At 45.0% G+C, this 19,887-nt stretch overlaps 1 protein-coding gene across 4 annotated transcripts in view; it reads left to right on the top strand.

Moving 5' to 3' along the window:
- Tmtc3 (Transmembrane O-mannosyltransferase targeting cadherins 3) overlaps window positions 1-19,887 on the top strand; it is a 921,929-nt gene that overhangs the window by 739,055 nt on the left and 162,987 nt on the right. For all 4 annotated transcript variants that reach the window (XM_065440562.2, XM_065440560.2, XM_065440561.2 and 1 more), the window contains one exon: window positions 19,540-19,697. In XM_065440562.2, the coding sequence (XP_065296634.1) occupies window positions 19,540-19,697 (158 nt within the window). The remainder of the gene's footprint in view (window positions 1-19,539; window positions 19,698-19,887) is intronic.

The raw sequence follows: 19,887 nt of genomic DNA, 5'->3' as shown, positions 1-19,887 counted from the left end.
GAAAGCAGCTTGCAAATCTCTAAAAATAACCCATTCTTGCTCATTCTTTTCTGATGTCATGAAACACAAAGCACACAGGATTGCGAACAGTTCTGCCACGGTGGAAGATGTCTCTCGGGATAATTTAAACATTTGCTCTAGCGCCAAATGTGGAATGACGAATGCTGAAGTCAAGGAATTTTTATAACACTAACCTTGTGTATATACGTGGATGTACTGGGGATATAATGAGTAAATTGAGAAGGAATTTTTATGACACGAACCGTCAGTATATATGTGGATGTAATGGGAACATAATGTGTAAATTTGGAAGCACACCATTGTAAGCAAGCTCGCCTGCATGAACTGATCGAGACCAGAATGCTCGAGTTAATTTTTGAAGCTGACTCGCCTAAAAACTGTGTCAGTGGCCACATTTACTCACAGGGAGAAGTGCGTAATAGCATCTCCTACTACTTTTTAGGCTATGTGGTGCACAGCCTGAAAAGTACTATGAGATGCTATCATGCACTTCTCCCTGGGAGTAAATCTGGTCACTGTCACTGTTATTGGGCGCGTCAGCTTCAGAAGTCAGCTCGAGTATTCTGGTCTCGATCAGTTCATACAGGCAAGCTTGCTTACAACGGTGTGCTTCTCTCGATTTCTTCAGTGTGTTTTGAATACCCACAAGTACAGCACCCGGTGCACTCTCTACACTTCCACGCAGACCTCTCCTTAGAGGGGTGTAGAGACTAAACAGTCACAATGTTTGAGTAAATTTAACACATGAAAAAGTACAGCTCACTACTTCAATCAGTGGCGGTGACAATGGAAAGAGGCTACACTGGTCGGGATGGATGGATGGACGGACGGACGGATGGACTGAGGGACAAATGGATGGATGGACGGACGGACGTACGAACGGACGGACAGACGGACGGAATGAGCGTCCCCTTTGGAACTGGGTAGTTGGTTGCGCCACCAAGCTCTTGCTATTATACTGCCTAATGTCCTACCTAGGTTAAACAATCAAAAAGGAAAAAAAATACTATGAACTACCACACCCAAATTTTCTGATCCCCTATTGCGAACTGTGCTTTTGTACGTTTCCGTCTTTTGTAATTTTCCTACTTTTCTTCCACCAATCCTCCGATCGCTTCTTACCAATGCCTATTGCGGATGTGTTTACCACTGCTCCCACTGAACCCAAGGGCTTCAAGGAGGCCAGTGGTGCCTAAATCGACCGCTGGGTAGACATCTTCACATTCTAATAAAACATGCTCCATAGTTTCCCTAGCTTTACAGCAGCAAGCACATGCTTCTTCTTCCGTCTTATATCTCGCTTTATAGGTGCGTGTTCTTAGGCATCCCGATCTCGCTTCAAAAAGTAACGAGCTTCCCTTTGAGTTATTATAAATTGTTTCTTTCCTGATTTCGTTTTTTCCTGTTAAGCAGTTACTCAAAGCAGGTTTCTTTTCCATTGCCGCCACCCATGAGATTATTTCAGCCTCTCCGACTTTCCGCTTGACCTTCTTTGTTGCTGTGTTGCCCACCCTACAGACCGCATACTTGCTGGTAAGCTTCCTAGTTCCTTTCCTCCACTGTGAATCAATGTTTTTCCTGTACAGATACCTGAACACTCTCCCAGCCCATTTACTTTCTTCCATATTCCTCAGCCGTTCTTCATACTCAATTTTACTGCAAGCTTCCCTCACTTCAAAGCTAGTCCAGCCCATATCACCCTGCACAGCTTCATTTGTAGTCTTCCCGTGAGCGCCCATTGCGAGGTGACCCACTGATCTATGGTTCCCGTCGAGTCCTGATTGTACCCCTGATTTAAAGCAAACAACCGTATTTCCAAAAGTAAGTCCTGGAACCATTACACCTTTCCACATACCTCGGAGGACCTCGTACCTATTGTATCCCCATAGCGCTCTGTGCTTCATTATCGCTGCGTTTCTCTTCCCCTTTATTGTAACGGTTTTTTCTTGTGCTTCCATATATCCATTGCCTTCCTTTATCCATATACCAAGGTATATATATATTCTGTTACTCGAGGTATTTTCTGGCCCTGTATCTCCACTGTCTGTCCACTGTTTTCATTGAATACCCTAACACCTGATTTTCTAACACTAAACCTAGATTGTTGCCTTCCTGCCCACGGATATTAGCCAGACATTGCGAATCACTTTGCTTGTTAGCTAGCAACACAATGTCGTCCGCATAAAATAAACCTGGGAGCTGCTGCTCTGTTTCTGTACCCGTCTGTTTGTATGAGAGATTAAACCCGACATTACTTCCTTCTAGTGCCCTCTCCGTCCTTACCATGTACATCATAAACAGCAGCGGGATTAAGGGCACCCCTTCCTCAGTCCCTTGTTGATATGAACTTTCTCCTCGCTCCTCATCCCTTCCCATTCAATGCAAACGGTATTTTCTAGGTAACTCTCTCTCAAAAGCTGTAGACAATCGTCACCTAAGCCTTCCCCTTCCTGAATATTCCACAAAATACTGTGGTCTACGTTGTCATAGGCTCCTGTAATGCCTAAAAAGGCCAAAAAGGGCTTGGTGGCACCATCCGAGACGCAATGCTCAAACCTTTGTTCGTCTTCATGCAGGTGTTCGTGCAAGGGCAATTGCACATCGGCGATGGCCTTCCGATACTGATTGAACATCTTCCTTCGACAACGTCATCAGTACCATGCCTACACATGCCCTACGCTGTGCCGATTGCGCACGTTGTCGAGTCGACTGACTCACCACCCGAGGCATCATGGGAGGTGGACCGTTCTTTCTGCGCACCGGCGACGACAGCGAAAATGTCGAGACAGTATAAAACTGAGAGCCAACGGCGCGCCGACTTCAGTGGGCTTGGTGGCACCATCCGAGACGCAATGCTCAAACCTTTGTTCGTCTTCATGCAGGTGTTCGTGCAAGGGCAATTGCGCATCGGCTATGGCCTTCCGATACTGATTGAACATCTTCCTTCGACAACGTCATCAGTACCATGCCTACACATGCCCTACGCTGTGCCGATTGCGCACGTTGTCGAGTCGACTGACTCACCACCCGAGGCATCATGGGAGGTGGACCGTTCTTTCTGCGCACCGGCGACGACAGCGAAAATGTCGAGACAGTATAAAACTGAGAGCCAACGGCGCGCCGACTTCAGTGGGCTTGGTGGCACCATCCGAGACGCAATGCTCAAACCTTTGTTCGTCTTCATGCAGGTGTTCGTGCAAGGGCAATTGCGCATCGGCTATGGCCTTCCGATACTGATTGAACATCTTCCTTCGACAACGTCATCAGTACCATGCCTACACATGCCCTACGCTGCACCGATTGCGCACGTTGTGAAGTCGACTAACTCTCACCCGAGTCATCATGGGAGGTGCACCGTCCTTTCTGCGCACCGGCGACGAAGGCGAAAATGTCGAGACAGTATAAAACTGAGAGCCAACGGCGCGCCGACTTCAGTGGGCTTGGTGGCACCATCCGAGACGCAATGCTCAAACCTTTGTTCGTCTTCATGCAGGTGTTCGTGCAAGGGCAATTGCGCATCGGCTATGGCCTTCCGATACTGATTGAACATCTTCCTTCGACAACGTCATCAGTACCATGCCTACACATGCCCTACGCTGCGCCGATTGCGCACGTTGTCGAGTCGACTGACTCACCACCCGAGTCATCATGGGAGGTGGACCGTCCTATCTGCGCACCGGCGACGAAGGCGAAAATGTCGAGACAGTATAAAACTGAGAGCCAACGGCGCGCCGACTTCAGTGGGCTTGGTGGCACCATCCGAGACGCAATGCTCAAACCTTTGTTCGTCTTCATGCAGGTGTTCGTGCAAGGGCAATTGCGCATCGGCTATGGCCTTCCGATACTGATTGAACATCTTCCTTCGACAACGTCATCAGTACCATGCCTACACATGCCCTACGCTGCGCCGATTGCGCACGTTGTCGAGTCGACTGACTCACCACCCGAGTCATCATGGGAGGTGGACCGTCCTTTCTGCGCACCGGCGACGAAGGCGAAAATGTCGAGACAGTATAACACTGAGAGCCAACGGCGCGCCGACTTCAGTGGGCTTGGTGGCACCATCCGAGACGCAATGCTCAAACCTTTGTTCGTCTTCATACAGGTTGGTGATAAATGGTCCTTTTCTAAATGCTTGAGAACCAGCTCTGTTGGGTTAGTGGTGCTGCCAAGCCCCGGCTGTCTTTTCCGCTGTTGCTGTGAATCATTGCATGCTGTGCGTTTGCTATTACAACTGAGCAGAGATGTGGAGGAAAATCCGGGGCCTAAGATTGACGAAGTTCTTAAAGTGGTTACTGAAATTCAGGCCTCTCAAACGCTTCTTCAGACCGGGTTACTTATTGTGCAGACTGGGCTGACAGAAATTGAAGGAACACTCACATCACTTAAACTATACCAGGAGAATGTTGATAAGTGTGAAGTAGAAATTACGGCCGTACAGAAAGAAGTGTCACACATGGCCAAAAAACTGGATGATCTAGAAAATCGGAGTCGCCTCAATAACGTTGTCATCTTTGGTCTAAAGGAAGACAATGATGAAACTAATACATCCTTGGCAAAACATGTCACGGAGAGCATATTTAAGGAAAAGCTTGGGGTAGAGGTGCGATCACTCGAACGCATTCATCGCATTGGTAAAAAGATTAAGAACAAAGAACGACCAGTAATACTACGCTTGTATGACTTCTCTGAAAAAGCTGCCGTCCTTCGTAACTGTTTCAAACTGGAAACCAATACCATATCTATTTCTGAGGATTTTTCGCCAGCTGTTCGGGAAGTGCGAAAAAAATTGCGGCAGTCGTCGAAGGTTGATCGCGCGAAAGGTGAAAAGGTGAGCCTTCGGTTTGATAAAATGAAGATTGGCAACAGCTGGTACACGTCGGACGGCGAGAAAAATAGAAGAACTGGGATTAAGCGTACACACGTTGACGATGACGCTGCTCCCCCCGGAACTGATAAATGACCGCAAAACACAAGCCCCTTCACACTGTTGTGCCTTAATGCACGTAGCATTGTGAACAAAAGAGAAAAATTAGAAGAAATTGTCTTGTTGTACTCTCCTGACATCATGGTAATTACCGAAACCTGGCTGCACCCCGACATTCATGACTCTGAAGTAGCTCCAGTGGCTTATAGCCTCCTTCGCACAGACCGTGATGGTCGCGGTGGGGGCGTAGCCCTAGTAATAAAAAATAGCGTTTTATTTCAAAAACAAGAGGGCATACCTGGTCATGAAAGCATCTGGTGTACCGTTAACGTGTGCAGAATGTCTGTTCTGATAGGTGGTGTGTACAGGCGTCCTAACGCTTCCATCGAATACATGATGCAATTGCACGATTTCCTCCACACCAAGGTAAATGCCAGAACCAAGCTGATATTAACCGGCGATTTCAATCTGGCAGGAATAAACTGGGATAACCTAACGTTTGGGGCTAGGGAAAAGGAAAGCTGTGACCAACTGCTGAAAATAATGTTTAGCTTCTCATTATCGCAGCTAGTTAACCATTCAACAAGGCAGCAGGGAGGCGTCGCATCAGTGCGAGACCTGGCATTTGTCTCGAACACTTTCAAACCAGAAATTAGCATAGAAGATGGTATTTCTGATCACAAAATGATTTTGTTGACCTTTTCTGGGCTCACGTCACAGGCGGGTCACCAAGATCATCCTTACACTGATTTTAAAGACTATAGAAGAGCAGATGACGTCAGCATCATAGATTATTTAGAAACTGTGTTTGAGGATTTCACACTAATGCCTTCATATGATGTTAACGGATTGTGGGAAAAATTTAAGGGTGCCATAAAACATTGTGAAGAAAATTTTATCCCCACAATACGTAAACGAACAAATAGGAAAACACCCTGGATTACCCGCAGTATCATCCACTTGAAAAGAAAATTGCAAAGGATGCGCAGGAAAAAACATAACCCAGTGGAAATCGCGCATCTTTCGGCTGCGTTGAAGTTTGAATTAAAAAAGGCGAGATAAATTTTTCTCGAATACTCTGACGAACTTCATGCACAGTCAGCCACACAAATTCTGGCGCTGTTTGTCAAAACCTGAAAACCCAATAGTACAAATTGAAATCGCAGGTGTTCCTACCCATGATGCACACACTATTGCTAACGCTTTTAATGCCCATTTCTAATCCGTGTTCACACGCTCTCCCCGTCCAAGTGATGTTTCGTCTGCATCTGATTCAGTGATGCCTGACGTAGTTATAGCTGAGCCAGGCATATTGAACCTGCTCTTGATCATTGACACAAAGATAACGCCCGGCCCCAATAATATTTCCAATACATTTCTAAAAAGATTTGCTGCCCAACTGGCTCCGTTCTTATACAGGATTTTTACGGCGTCTCTTCAAGCAGCTGCATTACCTTCAGACTGGCTCGTCGCAAAAGTAATCCCAATTCACAAAGGTGGCAATAGGTTGCACATAGACACATACCGACCAATTTCTTTAGCAAGCTGTTTTTGCAAATTAATGGAGCACATTATTAACAAATCCATTATTAGTTACTTAGAAAACAATAACCTGATATACCCTAAACAGCATGGCTTCAGGAAGGGCCTTTCTACAGTGACACAGCTATTGGAAATTTCGCATGACTTTGCAGAGATAATTAATTCTGGACTACAAGGAGACGCCATATTCGTCGATTTCTCGAAAGCCTTCGATCGCGTGCCTCACTGTGAACTGATCGAAAAACTTGAAACTTATTGGAATTGCATCTAACACTGTTGCGTGGATAGCATCTTACCTCGCACTCAGATCACAATATGTATCAGTAAACAATAATAAGTCAGAGAGCCTTGAAGTCTTTTCTGGTGTGCCACAGGGGTCCGTGCTGGAGCCATTGCTCTTCCTTGTAAATGTCAACGACATCCCATCATGTGTTGAGCCTAACGTAACCGTACGTCTTTTTGCAGATGATTGTGTTGTCTACACAACTGTTCGGTCTGTGGATAATCAAATTAAACTGAACACCTCAGTAAACAGCATTGCCAATTGGTGTGATAACTGGGGAATGAAGTTCAACATCAGTAAAACAGCATGCATCACTTTTACACATAAAAAGGTACCTAACATGTTCACTTCCAACATAAGAGGCACGGCTATAATAAGATCAGATGCTGTAAAATATTTGGGTGTGACATTCTCGAGCTCGCTCAAATGGGACACTCATATTGACATCACATGTGCAAAGGCATTTAAGCAGCTCAATTTCTTACGTCGGAAATTGGCAACAGCACCATCCGATGTCAAACTAACTGCGTACAAAACCCTCGTAAAGCCAATACTTGAGTATGCCAGCATTGTATGGTCCCCGCAGCAGTCTTACCTCATTGATAAACTTGATAGAATACAGCGCATGGCACTCCGTTTCATTTATTCCAGACACTCTTCGTACGACAGCGTCACTGCTTTACGTGAACAAGCACATATCCCGACTCTAATATCAGGACGGCGTATCGCTGCCTTGAAGTTTCTTTTCCTTCTTTATCACGGGAACATAAATATAGATAAAACAAAGTACATTAGACCACCCTTCCAACATTCGGAAAGAACAAATCACCTTAAGTGCATCAGACAGTTTTCTGCGCGTTGCAACACATTTAAATATTCATTTTTTTCCATCTGCAATTGAAGCCTGGAACCGTCTGCCGGAACCAATTGCACATGTTGACTCCATCGAAGTATTTGCAACCAAGATACGTGCACTTTTTTATGATTAGGTCTGTTTACGATTATGTACTGCTTCGCTACAACGTTGTGTTGCGCAACTGTGTTTTGGCCGTTTCCCACCACATCTGAATTTTTCATAGCTCTTACCACTTCCCTGTATTATATGCCTTGTACTAATTGTTTTGGTCTGTCGTTTTGTTTGTGTGTTATATCTTTGAATTGTAATAATTGGCGTGTTTCATTGCTTTCTTCTGTTTTGACCAACAATGTTTCGTTGTTTTGATTGTGACCCACTCCTGTATGAGCCTGTAAAAGGCTTACAGTATTGCTAAATAAATAAATAAAATACAACCATCTGTTTTCTACTTTTGATATTTATATACACTGAATAAGAACAAACAAGTTATCATCCAAACGCCTACCTATTCTGAAGCCATTCTGAAGCTCTCCCAAAATTCCATTATTCTCTGCCCATGCTTTAAGCTTTAATTTGATTGCCTGCATTGCTGGCCTGTATATTACCAATGTAATGGTCAACGGTCTATACAAGTGAATTCTATGTTTCTCCCCCTTACCTTTATAAATTAAATTCGTTCTACTTTGTCGCCAACTGTCTGGTATTCGTCTATCTTTTAAATTTTTTTCCACTGTTTTCACCAGAGCTTCCTTACTTTTTGGTCCTAGTTCATTAATCAGCCTAATGGGAACCTCGTCTAGCCCTGTGGCTGTGCACTTAGGAATTTTCTCTTCCAGTTTCTTCCAGTTGAAGTTTGTCAGCACCAGCTCCTTTTCCACTTGGGTCTCTTTCATGCTCTCTTTTTCTTCAAATACAACCTCGTCATTGCCTTGGAAATTTTCTACTGTTACTTTTCGGATGTAATTTGTTGCCGCTTCTCCTTCCAGTTTGTTTTCATCTTCGTCTAGGATATGTTGTGGTATTGTTGACTTCCTGCCTAATAATTTTATGTGGTTCCAAAATATTCTAGGTGCAGCCTTCTTTTTCTCACATGTTTCTGACAACCAATGTTCACTTTCACCTTTTAATTTTGCTTGCACCAGTATTTGAACCATAGACTTTTTCTCCCGGTATATTTCCCATTTACTGGTTACTTCATCCTGTGGCAACTGCGCCTTCTTTGCCTGCCTGTGCTCTCGAGATGCTTTCTGTCATTCGGCAATTGCTTCTCGTATCTCCCTGTTCCACCAGCTTTTCGGTTTCTTTTTTCCTTTCCAACGAACATGTTGTTTCTCTTTCCATGTTTCTGTCGTTATTACACTTAGGAGCTCACCATATTCCCACTCTTTCTTGGGCATTTGCCAAGTTCTTCCTCGACTCTAGTGACTATACTTGCTATTTGTTCAGCCTTCAAATTTAGACTGACCATTTTGCGCTCCTTGCTCTCTTTCCCAGCTACTTATTCCATTTTTAAAATGATGTGTTTATGATCACTCCCTATACTGCTATACCCTTCCTCATCAATGACCATTTCTCTCAACTTATCATGAATTCCTTCCGTCATCAGACAGTAATCAATGGTCGATTGCTGGTTTCCCACTTCCCACTTGATCTGTCCTTCACCCTTAAGCCCTGTATTTGTGATAAGGAAGTTATGTAGCTCACAGAGGTCTAGCATTGTCTTCCTGTTGTCGGTATAGCCATCTAAATCCTGTATGTGGGCATTCATGTCACCTAATAGGACAATTTCAGCACCATTCCCGAAACCCTGAATATCAGCGCTTATGCATTCCACTAACACTTTATTCTTCTCTGTGCAATTATTTCCGGTCCACAAATACGTAACGCCCAGCCAAGTTTTTTTCCCACTCATTGTACCTGATAACTAAACATGCCCTTGACATTGTGAATTTACTCTTTTCCATTTGGCTCCCTGATGGATGAGCATTCCGACTCCCCCTACCTTTCTTTCCAACTTAGTTCTGTTGCACCCTTCCCAAACATAATTCTCAATCACTGGCGGTTCTTCTGAGTCTCTAAGGTGCATTTCTGTAACCGCATACACCCCTATTTGTCCGCTATTTAACTGCTCCTTAATCTCTGTCCACTTTTCCTTTCTTCTGCCACCCTGCATGTTTATGTAGCCTATTGCATGGCGTGCTTTCTTTCTTGCTTTCCTCCTTTTTCTGTTATCGACGGTGATGCTCTTCTGATGTTCCCCTAGGGGACCTTCTTCATTACTATCTACTCTGGCCTCCTGATGGCCCGTGGGCCCCCTAAAGACGCAACAGCGCGACCACCAAATCACCAGCCCACTTCTCGTGCCAGCCTGTAATTGAAGTGGATCCCGTCTCGTTTAAAACCGCCACACCTTCTCACTTCCCTGTTTACTTTGACAATCTCGAAGCCTTTCTCTCGGCTCATTTTCTATATCGCCTCATCAGCAGCCACTACAGCTCTTTGTATGTGACTGTCACACACAGGCACCTCCGGTACCGTGCACACCACGATCTGCACCTGAGGGGATAGCTCACAGTCGTCCACCCCCTTCGCCAAGCACTGGGCTAGTCCTGTCCCTTTCCTGTTTAGGACGTCATTTAGCCCACCTGCTACTATGACAAGCTTGCGCACGTGGACATTTTCCGTGAGCTTTTCTTTTGCTCGCTCCATGACAGAACCCAGCCTTGGAAACGTTCCTACCGCCGCTCTTTTATTGTCTTTCACCCTCTCCACAATTGCTTTTGAGCACCCAGCCAGGTTTGAGTCGCCGGCGATAATCACCCTTTCACCCTCTCCTACCTCTCCCTGCTTGCTTTTGTCCTTTTCCGCGTGATTCGGATTCGACACGGGGCATTGTCCCCTGGGCTCCTGCTTTTTCCGCGTGGCGGCCTCAAAGCAAGTTCCGCTCTTTCCAGCTAACTCTTCATCACGCTGCACGCACTCCACGTACTTTGCTGATACTCCCTCTCCTCAGTATATTCGTACACCGTGGTCACTTGCGACGACGAGTATCTTCGGCTTCAGTCCATAATTTTGCCCCAAAGAATCCTCCTGTTTATTTCGAAAATCCTTCATTTTAGCATCCTAAACAAGTGGACACTGCACAACTTGAGTTATTAACAGCTCGTTGAATACCCATAAGACATTACAAATTGGCAGCGGACGTCGTCTGCTACAAGTTTCATCTGCTAGAACCGTCTGCTCGAGCGACGAGTGCCGAGGTTCCCCTGGCCGCCCGCGCTTCAGCCATGCCCCTGCCACTTAATCTCAACGTCACTGCTCAAGGCATTCAGCCATTGGTTGCTGCTCTAGCCGCTTGCGAATTTTTCCAAATGTTGAGTATGTGATCACAGCGATGCTCGGAAAACTGGTATTGGGAAAGGAGGCTTGCTCACACAGTGGGCGCTGCGCCATTTCTGGCCCAAAATTGCTTGCATCTGAAACAGGCTTTACGCAGTGATGTATGAAACCACGAAACAGAACGTTGCCATATATGGCGGTGCACAAATTAAAAAAAAAATACCTGATTAAAAAAAATGCTGCCGATCCAACTATTGTAATCTATATGCAGCGATCTTTGCAAGGTACTGTTCATGCACACCTTCTCATCTTACTCAAAGATGCCCCGAACGAGGAGCTCTGCAATGCAGTGCAACTATGAAAGCAACCAGAGTTATAAAAGTTGAAAGGGGCAAGTTGGCTCTCTGCATCATTTGTTTGGGGTACCTGACCTCCCCTTGGAGGCGCAGATGCAACCTTCCACGTGGTTGCCAGGTGGCGCAGTGCATGCCCAACACGAGGCTATAGCGAGGCCTAGAGTGTACTAGGATACGGTTGAGTGGAACGAACGGCTTGGCCGGCACATGCTGTGCAGTGAGGCGCGTGACGATGAAAAATACTGTGGCGTGCTACAATTGAAGCAAACTGAGCCGCATCAAGGTTGCGCCGTTGGAAACTGCCGGCAATACTGCTCGGAAGGGTCATTCGTACTACTTTGCGTGCTGCTATATGCGTATTGACGGCGGATCCGGATCATGAGACGGAAATAATCAGAAGAATAAGAATGGGCTGGGGTGCGTTTGGCAGGCATTCCCAAATCATGAACAGCAGGTTGCCATTATCCCTCAAGAGAAAAGTATATAATAGCTGTGTCTTACCAGTACTCACTTACGGGGCAGAAACCTGGAGGCTTACGAAAAGGGTACTACTCAAATTAAGGACGACTCAACGAGCTATGGAAAGAAGAATGATAGGTGTAACGTTAAGGGATAAGAAAAGAGCAGATTGGGTGAGGGAACAAACGCGAGTTAATGACATCTTAGTTGAAATCAAGAAAAAGAAATGGGCATGGGCAGGACATGTAATGAGGAGGGAAGATAACCGATGGTCATTAAGGGTTACGGACTGGATCCCAAGGGAAGGGAAGCGTAGCAGGGCGCGGCAGAAAGTTAGGTGGGCGGATGAGATTAAGAAGTTTGCAGGGACGGCATGGCCACAATTAGTACATGACCGGGGTTGTTGGAGAAATATGGGAGAGGCCTTTGCCCTGCAGTGGGCGTAACCAGGCTGATGATGATATGCGTTCAGACCGCTCAAGCGGCGTTTATAATTGGATAAATATAATATATATAATACTGTAATATATAATTGGGCATGTATTCGTGCCTTAGGAATGAATACATTATAAACACCGTTTGAACGGTCTGAATGCATATAGCAGCACTGCGAAGTAGTATGAATGACCCTTCCGAGAAGTATGATGTTCCCCTAGGGGACCTTCTTCATTACTATCTACTCTGGCCTCCTGATGGCCCGTGGGCCCCCTAAAGAAGCAACAGCGCGACCACCAAATCACCAGCCCACTTCTCGTGCCAGCCTGTAATTGAAGTGGATCCCGTCTCGTTTAAAACCGCCACACCTTCTCACTTCCCTGTTTACTTTGACAATCTCGAAGCCTTTCTCTCGGCTCATTTTCTATATCGCCTCATCAGCAGCCACTACAGCTCTTTGTATGTGACTGTCACACACAGGCACCTCCGGTACCGTGCACACCACGATCTGCACCTGAGGGGATAGCTCACAGTCGTCCACCCCCTTCGCCAAGCACTGGGCTAGTCCTGTCCCTTTCCTGTTTAGGACGTCATTTAACCCACCTGCTACTATGACAAGCTTGCGCACGTGGACAAGAATCGCCAGCAGATTCCAACGGCACGACCTTGATGTGACTCAGCCCACTTTGATTGTAGCACTGCCACAGTAGAGAGTTTTAGAATAGGGGCCGCAATAGTTAGGGGCACCAAAGCACTTTGTGGGTGTTAGCATTGGGGCTCGCAGGAGTGAAGAGTTTTAGAATAGGGCTTTGCGTTTGCGGATAGCGTCTTGCACTAACAGCGCCACTACGGCATTAAAGAAGAACTGTTAGAAATAATTAAATAAAATGTGCCAGATTATGATAATAGTAATTCTGACTTTCTTGTACTCGCAATTAATTACTATTGAGAGGTTATTCTGTAAGCAGAAAACAATTAATTGCGCTTAGTTTTGAGTAACCAACTTTACGTGCCTTTACCAGCCAAGCTAAGCTGTGTTATGCCTACAAGCCATAAGATCCGCAATCGAATTCGGAGTCAGCAGCGTCTAATGAATCAATCTCCATAACACACGCTAGTTGAAAGAAAGCAATAACTGCAGCCACTTCTCCTAGCTTGCGAACTTCATGCGTTACCGTGAATCGAAACCAGTTTGGTGCTAGGTTAGAGCCATTGCTTGGATGGGTGCCGTCATGTTTGTTTAAGCATATCTTTTGGGCAACTTTTCGGGATCATGCTAAATCAGTAAAATTGCCCGTCCAACGCAAAACCCAAACGCACTTTGCGTCTCGCATGTGCGCAGTGACTTCGACGTTATTCTTAGGGGCCCCAAAAGGTTTGGGGCCCCTATTATAAAACTCTATTCTGTTATGTTATTGTACGGGTCCCTTTGGAGAACAAATGTTTTTCTTGTTCTTCAAGCAGCCTGCATCTCCCGCCTGTATTTTTTTGCATATAGTTTTCCATCAGTAGGTCTTACAAAACCCAGATGGAAAAACATATGTAAACTTCCTGCTTTCTGCTTCAAGCAAGTAAAACAAATGTGCCCCATCGGGCACCCAGCACTCAGATTTATGGGAATTCGTATTGTTATAGAAAAAGAACTGCAACATTCCATTCATGTTCTCATCTTCCTCGCGTAACAGAATGCAGAGTAATTGGTACGAATTCTTTCACTGCGGTCGGACCACGGGGGGCGAAAACAGTTTTTTAAGTAGCCATTATCCAGGGTGTCCCAGCTAACTTGGTCCAAGATTTTGAAAAAACCTATGCGTTCTTCAGAACAGAAATCGCGTGGATGTTATTAGCGTTTATCTAAACTTACAGTACCATTCTTTTGCTCGTCTTTTCTTCAGTAATTAGCTGAGATAAATAATTAACTTTTCAAATATGGCTTGAAACGTTCAGGCGTCAATAGGAAAGTTGTGGAGTTCCACAAATGTTGCCCAGCCCAGGCACTTCCAACGAAACTAAGCATGGCTGTTTTTATTCAGGGAAAACGAAAGCCCACATAGTTTAAAAAATACCACGTGACAGCATGCTCTGTGCACACAAATGCACCACGATTACAGCGTTCTCAACCGTGCTTTGTAAAAAACATAGCTTGCTTCGCGCCTTTTGTGCTGCCCACGACAAAGCTTCGTCTTGTGCTTGGTTCCGAGATAAACACCAGTGGGTTCAGGTGGCAGTTGAAATACAGCGCGGCTCCCGTTTCTGCAATAATAATTGCTCTCTCGTGCTAGCAGAATGCATGTGGAGAAAAAAATGACAAGCTCATGAGTTCAAATTTGGGAGCAAGACCCCAACAAGCAAACACACATAACAAGCTTTATAATGTTGTGTGAATTACGCTGGTTGTCACAAAAAGAAGAATTGTAAAGTGACACAGAAGGTTGCTTTTTAGCTTCATTCCTTGTCGGCAGAGAATTTGTAATTTCATATTACTTGCGTGCCTTTTTCACACTGTACAAAAGTTTCACACAGATGGCTCTTTTCGTGGATAACAGTTGTAGAGATTTATTGGCTATGATGTCTGTCTAAAGAATGTGTTAAAACAAGTCGCTCTCTGCCATGTAGCAGTATTGGCACCTTTTCAGCACGTCCGATGTAGCTTTATTGATGACGCAAGACAGTATCTCGTGGCAGGCCTCAGCAACCTCTGCCTCTAGTGCTTATGGTGTAGTTGTAGGTTTGCGGTACACTCGGTCGTTCACATGTCTCCACAAGATGGAGTCAAGAGGCGTCGAGTCCGGTGACCTTGCGAGCCATGTCACTGGTCCATGTCGCCCGACCCACTGGCGTTTGAAGGCTTCGTCAAGCCTGGCTCGGGCAAGACTGCTGCTCTGAGCTGGCGCACCGTCGTGCTGATACCAAGTTTGCTTTAAAAACACAACAGGAAAATCACAGCGAAAACCTTCGACTGGGCCTTCCAAGATGTCTTTCACGTACAAAACCGTAAAGAGCGCTGCCGGTTTTTGACCACATGCTCACTGCTGAGCAGTGAGCATCTGGTCAAAAATATGGGGCCAATTTTTCTTCCGTCAAAGATACCGCACCACACACTGAGTGACTATTGATACTGGTGTCTAGTCTGTGTCACCCAATGCAGTTTCATATTGCTCCATTAATGCGCATCATGGATGTTGACTTGACAATTTCCGGAAAAGTTTGCCTCATCTCTCCAAAGAACTTTGTCAACAAAATCTGGTATTTCCTCACTGTTCACAAGGATCCAATTTGAGAAACCAAGCCGCCATTGAAAGTCTCTTTCTTGCAGCTTTTGATGCGGTTGGAGGTGATACGGATGCATTTCAGCCTTCCTAAGAACTCTTGACATTGAAGACTTTGAAATGCAGACCTCACCACTGACATCACGCACGCTGGAATGAAGGTTTGCAGACATGACAGCCAAAATGTCTCCTTCAGCCATTTTACTGATGGTCCCCTTTCTGTGCCGCGTCTTCTTGAAGCTACCTGTTTTTTTCAGGGTCAAGTAACTTCTCCTAATTGTGTTCGCACTAGGTCTCTCCCACATTGCCAATTTCGGTATGCCTTGACAGCTTTCCTCTTGTCACCCCGTGCCACTGCCAAGGCTAAGACCACGTTCGCCTTCTGCTCGCTTGAGTACGGCATGCCTTAGGCACTGCAAACAAATTCTTCGAAAGGGTTACGTGGCACGACAGTAATAGACAGTCGAGCTCACACGCATCTAGCCGCTGGCACAGCTTGGAAGAAAAGCAGCATTGTAAGAGTAACAAATTATGCTCCCTCTCGCACAGGTTCCAGATGTATGACGCATGTTTTGTGTGTATATTTTCTATACCGCATCGACTTGAACGTTGTAAAAAAATAGTTTTTCTCGTCATATCGAAATAAGCGGCTGATGATGGCGCGTTCTTCGGCAACAGGCGCGAGTGGCTGCTGAAGAAGCGCATTTACGGAGCACCGTCACCAGCCGCTGCCGGTAAAGTGAGAACCGAGCAACGGTTGAAGCCCTTTTTCGTAAGTGAAGGGAAAGTGCTGGCGGTATTTTTACAAATCACTCATGAGAGCACTGTAATCAGGGCGCATTCGAGTCAGGGCGCATGATGGTGCGAATGCGCTGCACGCATGTACGCATACAGTACGCATAACTTCACTGCCTCTTCAGCTTCAAAGGTCAAAAAAGCAATTGATTATATTCAACAGATGTTCTATCGAGAAAAAATTTATATTTTTCAGGCTTTCAAGTAGAACTGAGCTGTCAACAATACGTGCTGGCATACTAATAGGAGTAATACTCTACGCCTGTATTCCTAGGCACCCAAGTTGTAACGATAGCTTGCAGCGTTGTTATATGCCATGCTGTAGTAGACTCCCGAGCATGTGCAGCATCATGCTTTGTTCTTTCTTTTTTTCCACAATATTTGTAAGCTTTAAATTTCGTGATTAAGTTTGTGATATGTGATATTCGATTCAGCTTTTTCTTTTCTTGATTCGATTCCGCACCTACTACTCGGTATTCGCACACCCCTATTAATCACGTTAACGAGAAACCTGATCTGTAGCTCAGAGCAAGAAAGCCTGAGTTGATGCCCTATGAGCACAAGTCTCCCACACACAAATTGAAAAACATGTCGAACACTATTACACTATTGTTTCTATAGCACCACATTAGCTGGGTGGGCTGTTTGTGCATGCATAGGGATGTGCAAATTTATTTATTTGTTTGTTTATTTGACATACCCTTAAAAACTGAGGCATTCATTTAGCATTCGAAGCTTTCGAATAACAAATTGAATACTGTCGTATTTGATTCTGTGATTGAATTGTACAGTCGATCACCATTCAAAAATCCAAAATATATTTCAAATAGTTTTCTAATACTTCATGTCATCGTCTGTGTGCAAGAAAGGATGAAATCCAAGCAAAAATGGGAAATATTTCATTCGATGCACAGTGAGCATAATATACTGAAGCATGCTGAGTCTCTCACGAGAACGAGATATTTCATAGAAAATGACGAATAATTGCAATAAAATTTTGTTTAGACGTGGCATTCAGCAATGCGTATTGTTGGTGTTACTATAGCCGATTTCCATTAATTTGACCCTCACAGGACCAACAAAACTGATCCTAATTTTCTGGTGGGTCGAATTAATCAAGATCCAGAAAAGGGTGCTGTTTTTTCCAAGAGGTGAAGCATTGAGTGCAATAGCAAATTTCGACACAGCTATACGAAGTAAGGATACTTGTTTTATCGGTCATATAAACTGCTGCAAAGATTCGCTTATTAACTAGCATGGTGTAACGCTCGAGCAGGCAAACATGAACACATCTCATTCGATGACCGTGAACAGTCACTGCCAGAATGCTGACGTGATGAAGAGTGGCAGCAGCGGTCAATCCCCTTCATGCTGCCTGCTGATCCTGTTTCAATGCGAACTAGGTGCGAAAAGACACGCACACGAAGCCCCACAGATTACCGCCAAGATGGGGCAGCACCATGTGATGCCACAGTAAAAAACATGCGCAAAAGATGTTCCCCTCCCTGCATGCACGCGAGAGAAAATGCCGCCGTGTCAATCCTTGTCAGCTCACCCTTGACCACAGTCCCTCGCACATGCAGCATACAGCGCGCGTCTGCGATCTTATTGCATTTGGTCTTTATACAGGAGCTCAAAACGATGGCAAAAATTAGCCTTGAATATCGCAATAAAAAATTCCAAAACACACCGCTGATTCATCTGGCAATATATTTGGCTGATTCTCACACGCCCCCAGGTTAAGCGTGCGCCCGCTTTCTATGTGTCTAAAGTACCAAAGTAACGTAGCAATGACACTAAAGGTCCAAGCAAAGTAGAAATCTAACACACCCGATTTTTTAACAAGGAAAATGGACAAGGGTCCAGTGGCAGCCGGTTTTTTATAGTCAACTTTGCCGCACAGCTTTCAGAGTCAGTTTAGCCGCAATACAGCTGTGTTGTGCAATAAATTTGTGCTTCTAGCGTATACTAACACCTCAAGCGCTGTCTTGGTTCCGCACCCGATTGCACTGTTCAGGCAATTTCCAGCCTGATTCTCATGACGGAAAAAAGGCACGCATTAGGATCATGTAAATACTGTAATCAGACATTGTGAGCTACCCTGATTAAAAATTTTCCTAGGACAGGCCGAAAATTGGCACTTTTGACAGGAGATGATGTGTGTTCAACACGTTCGCTGTTCCCTAAGCTACGTCGAGAAATGCTGATATTAAAAGGGTCACAATAAGATCACTGTAGATGTCTCACGTATGCTTGCTGATAAGTCAAGTTTGAATTGTCTGGTGAAGGCCAGTTTTAGGATCAAAATGTAATGGTTCAGGCCAATAGAAATGCATAAGCGTCTGTGGAAACCTTTGGTTTGGATCGAATTAACCATAATCGAGGTGATGAAGTATTTGTAGATCAAGCACCCTTTGGTTGAAATCTGAATATGTTTCAAATTGCAGCGTACTTGATATATAATAGTCGCACCATCTGGCAGGAGCATGTGAAGTAATTGAAAAAGTGTCTTTTCTTTTGCTCTGTTATCGGTGCAATGGACATGCATTTCTTGTTTGGTCATGAAGATATTGTCACGTAGCAGTGGCAAGGAAGAACACAGCAGTGAAACTGTGGATAACCGGACTTTTTATTGGGTGAACCTGTGCACACAAAAGCAAGTTACAATCAAAGCACATTGATAGCGGTGAACTAGTCGGAGATCGTCTAAAATCTCATCAGTGGGTCAAGCGCGTCGACTTTTGTACATCACTCGTCAAAGGTTCTAGTGTAACAGTTGGTTCCCGCCTGATTTGCAGAAACTACTACACAATATGTGTCGCGCATGCAATCATGGTTCAGCGAGGTTCAGCGAGGACATACACAACAGACAGAATGAATGATAACATTCACGTAACTTCCAAATCATGCAGGTGCGGCTTGCACTGAGCAATAACGTTTAACATTTTGGTGAACAGCGGTCACTGGAGAAAGATGAACAAGCACGCATGTCAATATACACAGGTATTCATTGACCCAGAAGATTATCTTTATTAACTTTGTGCGGTAATGCATGCCTGCATGGGCTCTGAAGAGCCCTGAGTTTACATATTAAGCTGCTTAGCTATTTCTAATGCTACCCTACGGATTTTTAATAAACCATGTTTTATAATGTGCAGCCTAATGACAGAAACAGTTTAATTATGTGAGTACCAGGATGTACAGCTGTAGATAAAATAATTTCGTAGGATGACTAAGAGAGGTGTCTTGTGCTGCAGAGCCTCTCCCTGCTGGTGTTTCCCTTCCTGCCGGCGTCCAACCTGTTCTTTCCCGTGGGCTTCGTGGTGGCTGAACGTGTCCTGTACATGCCCAGCATGGGCTTCTGCCTCCTCGTCGCACATGGCTGGCACACGCTGATCAAGAACTACGCCGACAGGTACACGCTTGGCTGCTGCGCACAGTAAATGTGCATTGCTGACATGCAGCTTCATTCGAAGTTTTCCTAAATGGACTCTATAGAACTTCTAAAGCTAACACTAACGGGGAATCCAAATCTCAAGGAGAACTGCTACGAAATTTTACTCCGGCTAAATTGTTTATCAATGAGTAACACCGGAGCAGTCTTG

This window comes from Dermacentor albipictus, chromosome 3 (genome assembly GCF_038994185.2).
Source record: "Dermacentor albipictus isolate Rhodes 1998 colony chromosome 3, USDA_Dalb.pri_finalv2, whole genome shotgun sequence".
Classification (NCBI taxonomy): domain Eukaryota; kingdom Metazoa; phylum Arthropoda; class Arachnida; order Ixodida; family Ixodidae; genus Dermacentor; species Dermacentor albipictus.
Note: the sequence above shows the minus strand (reverse complement) of the source record. Positions and strands in the feature narration are given on the sequence as shown.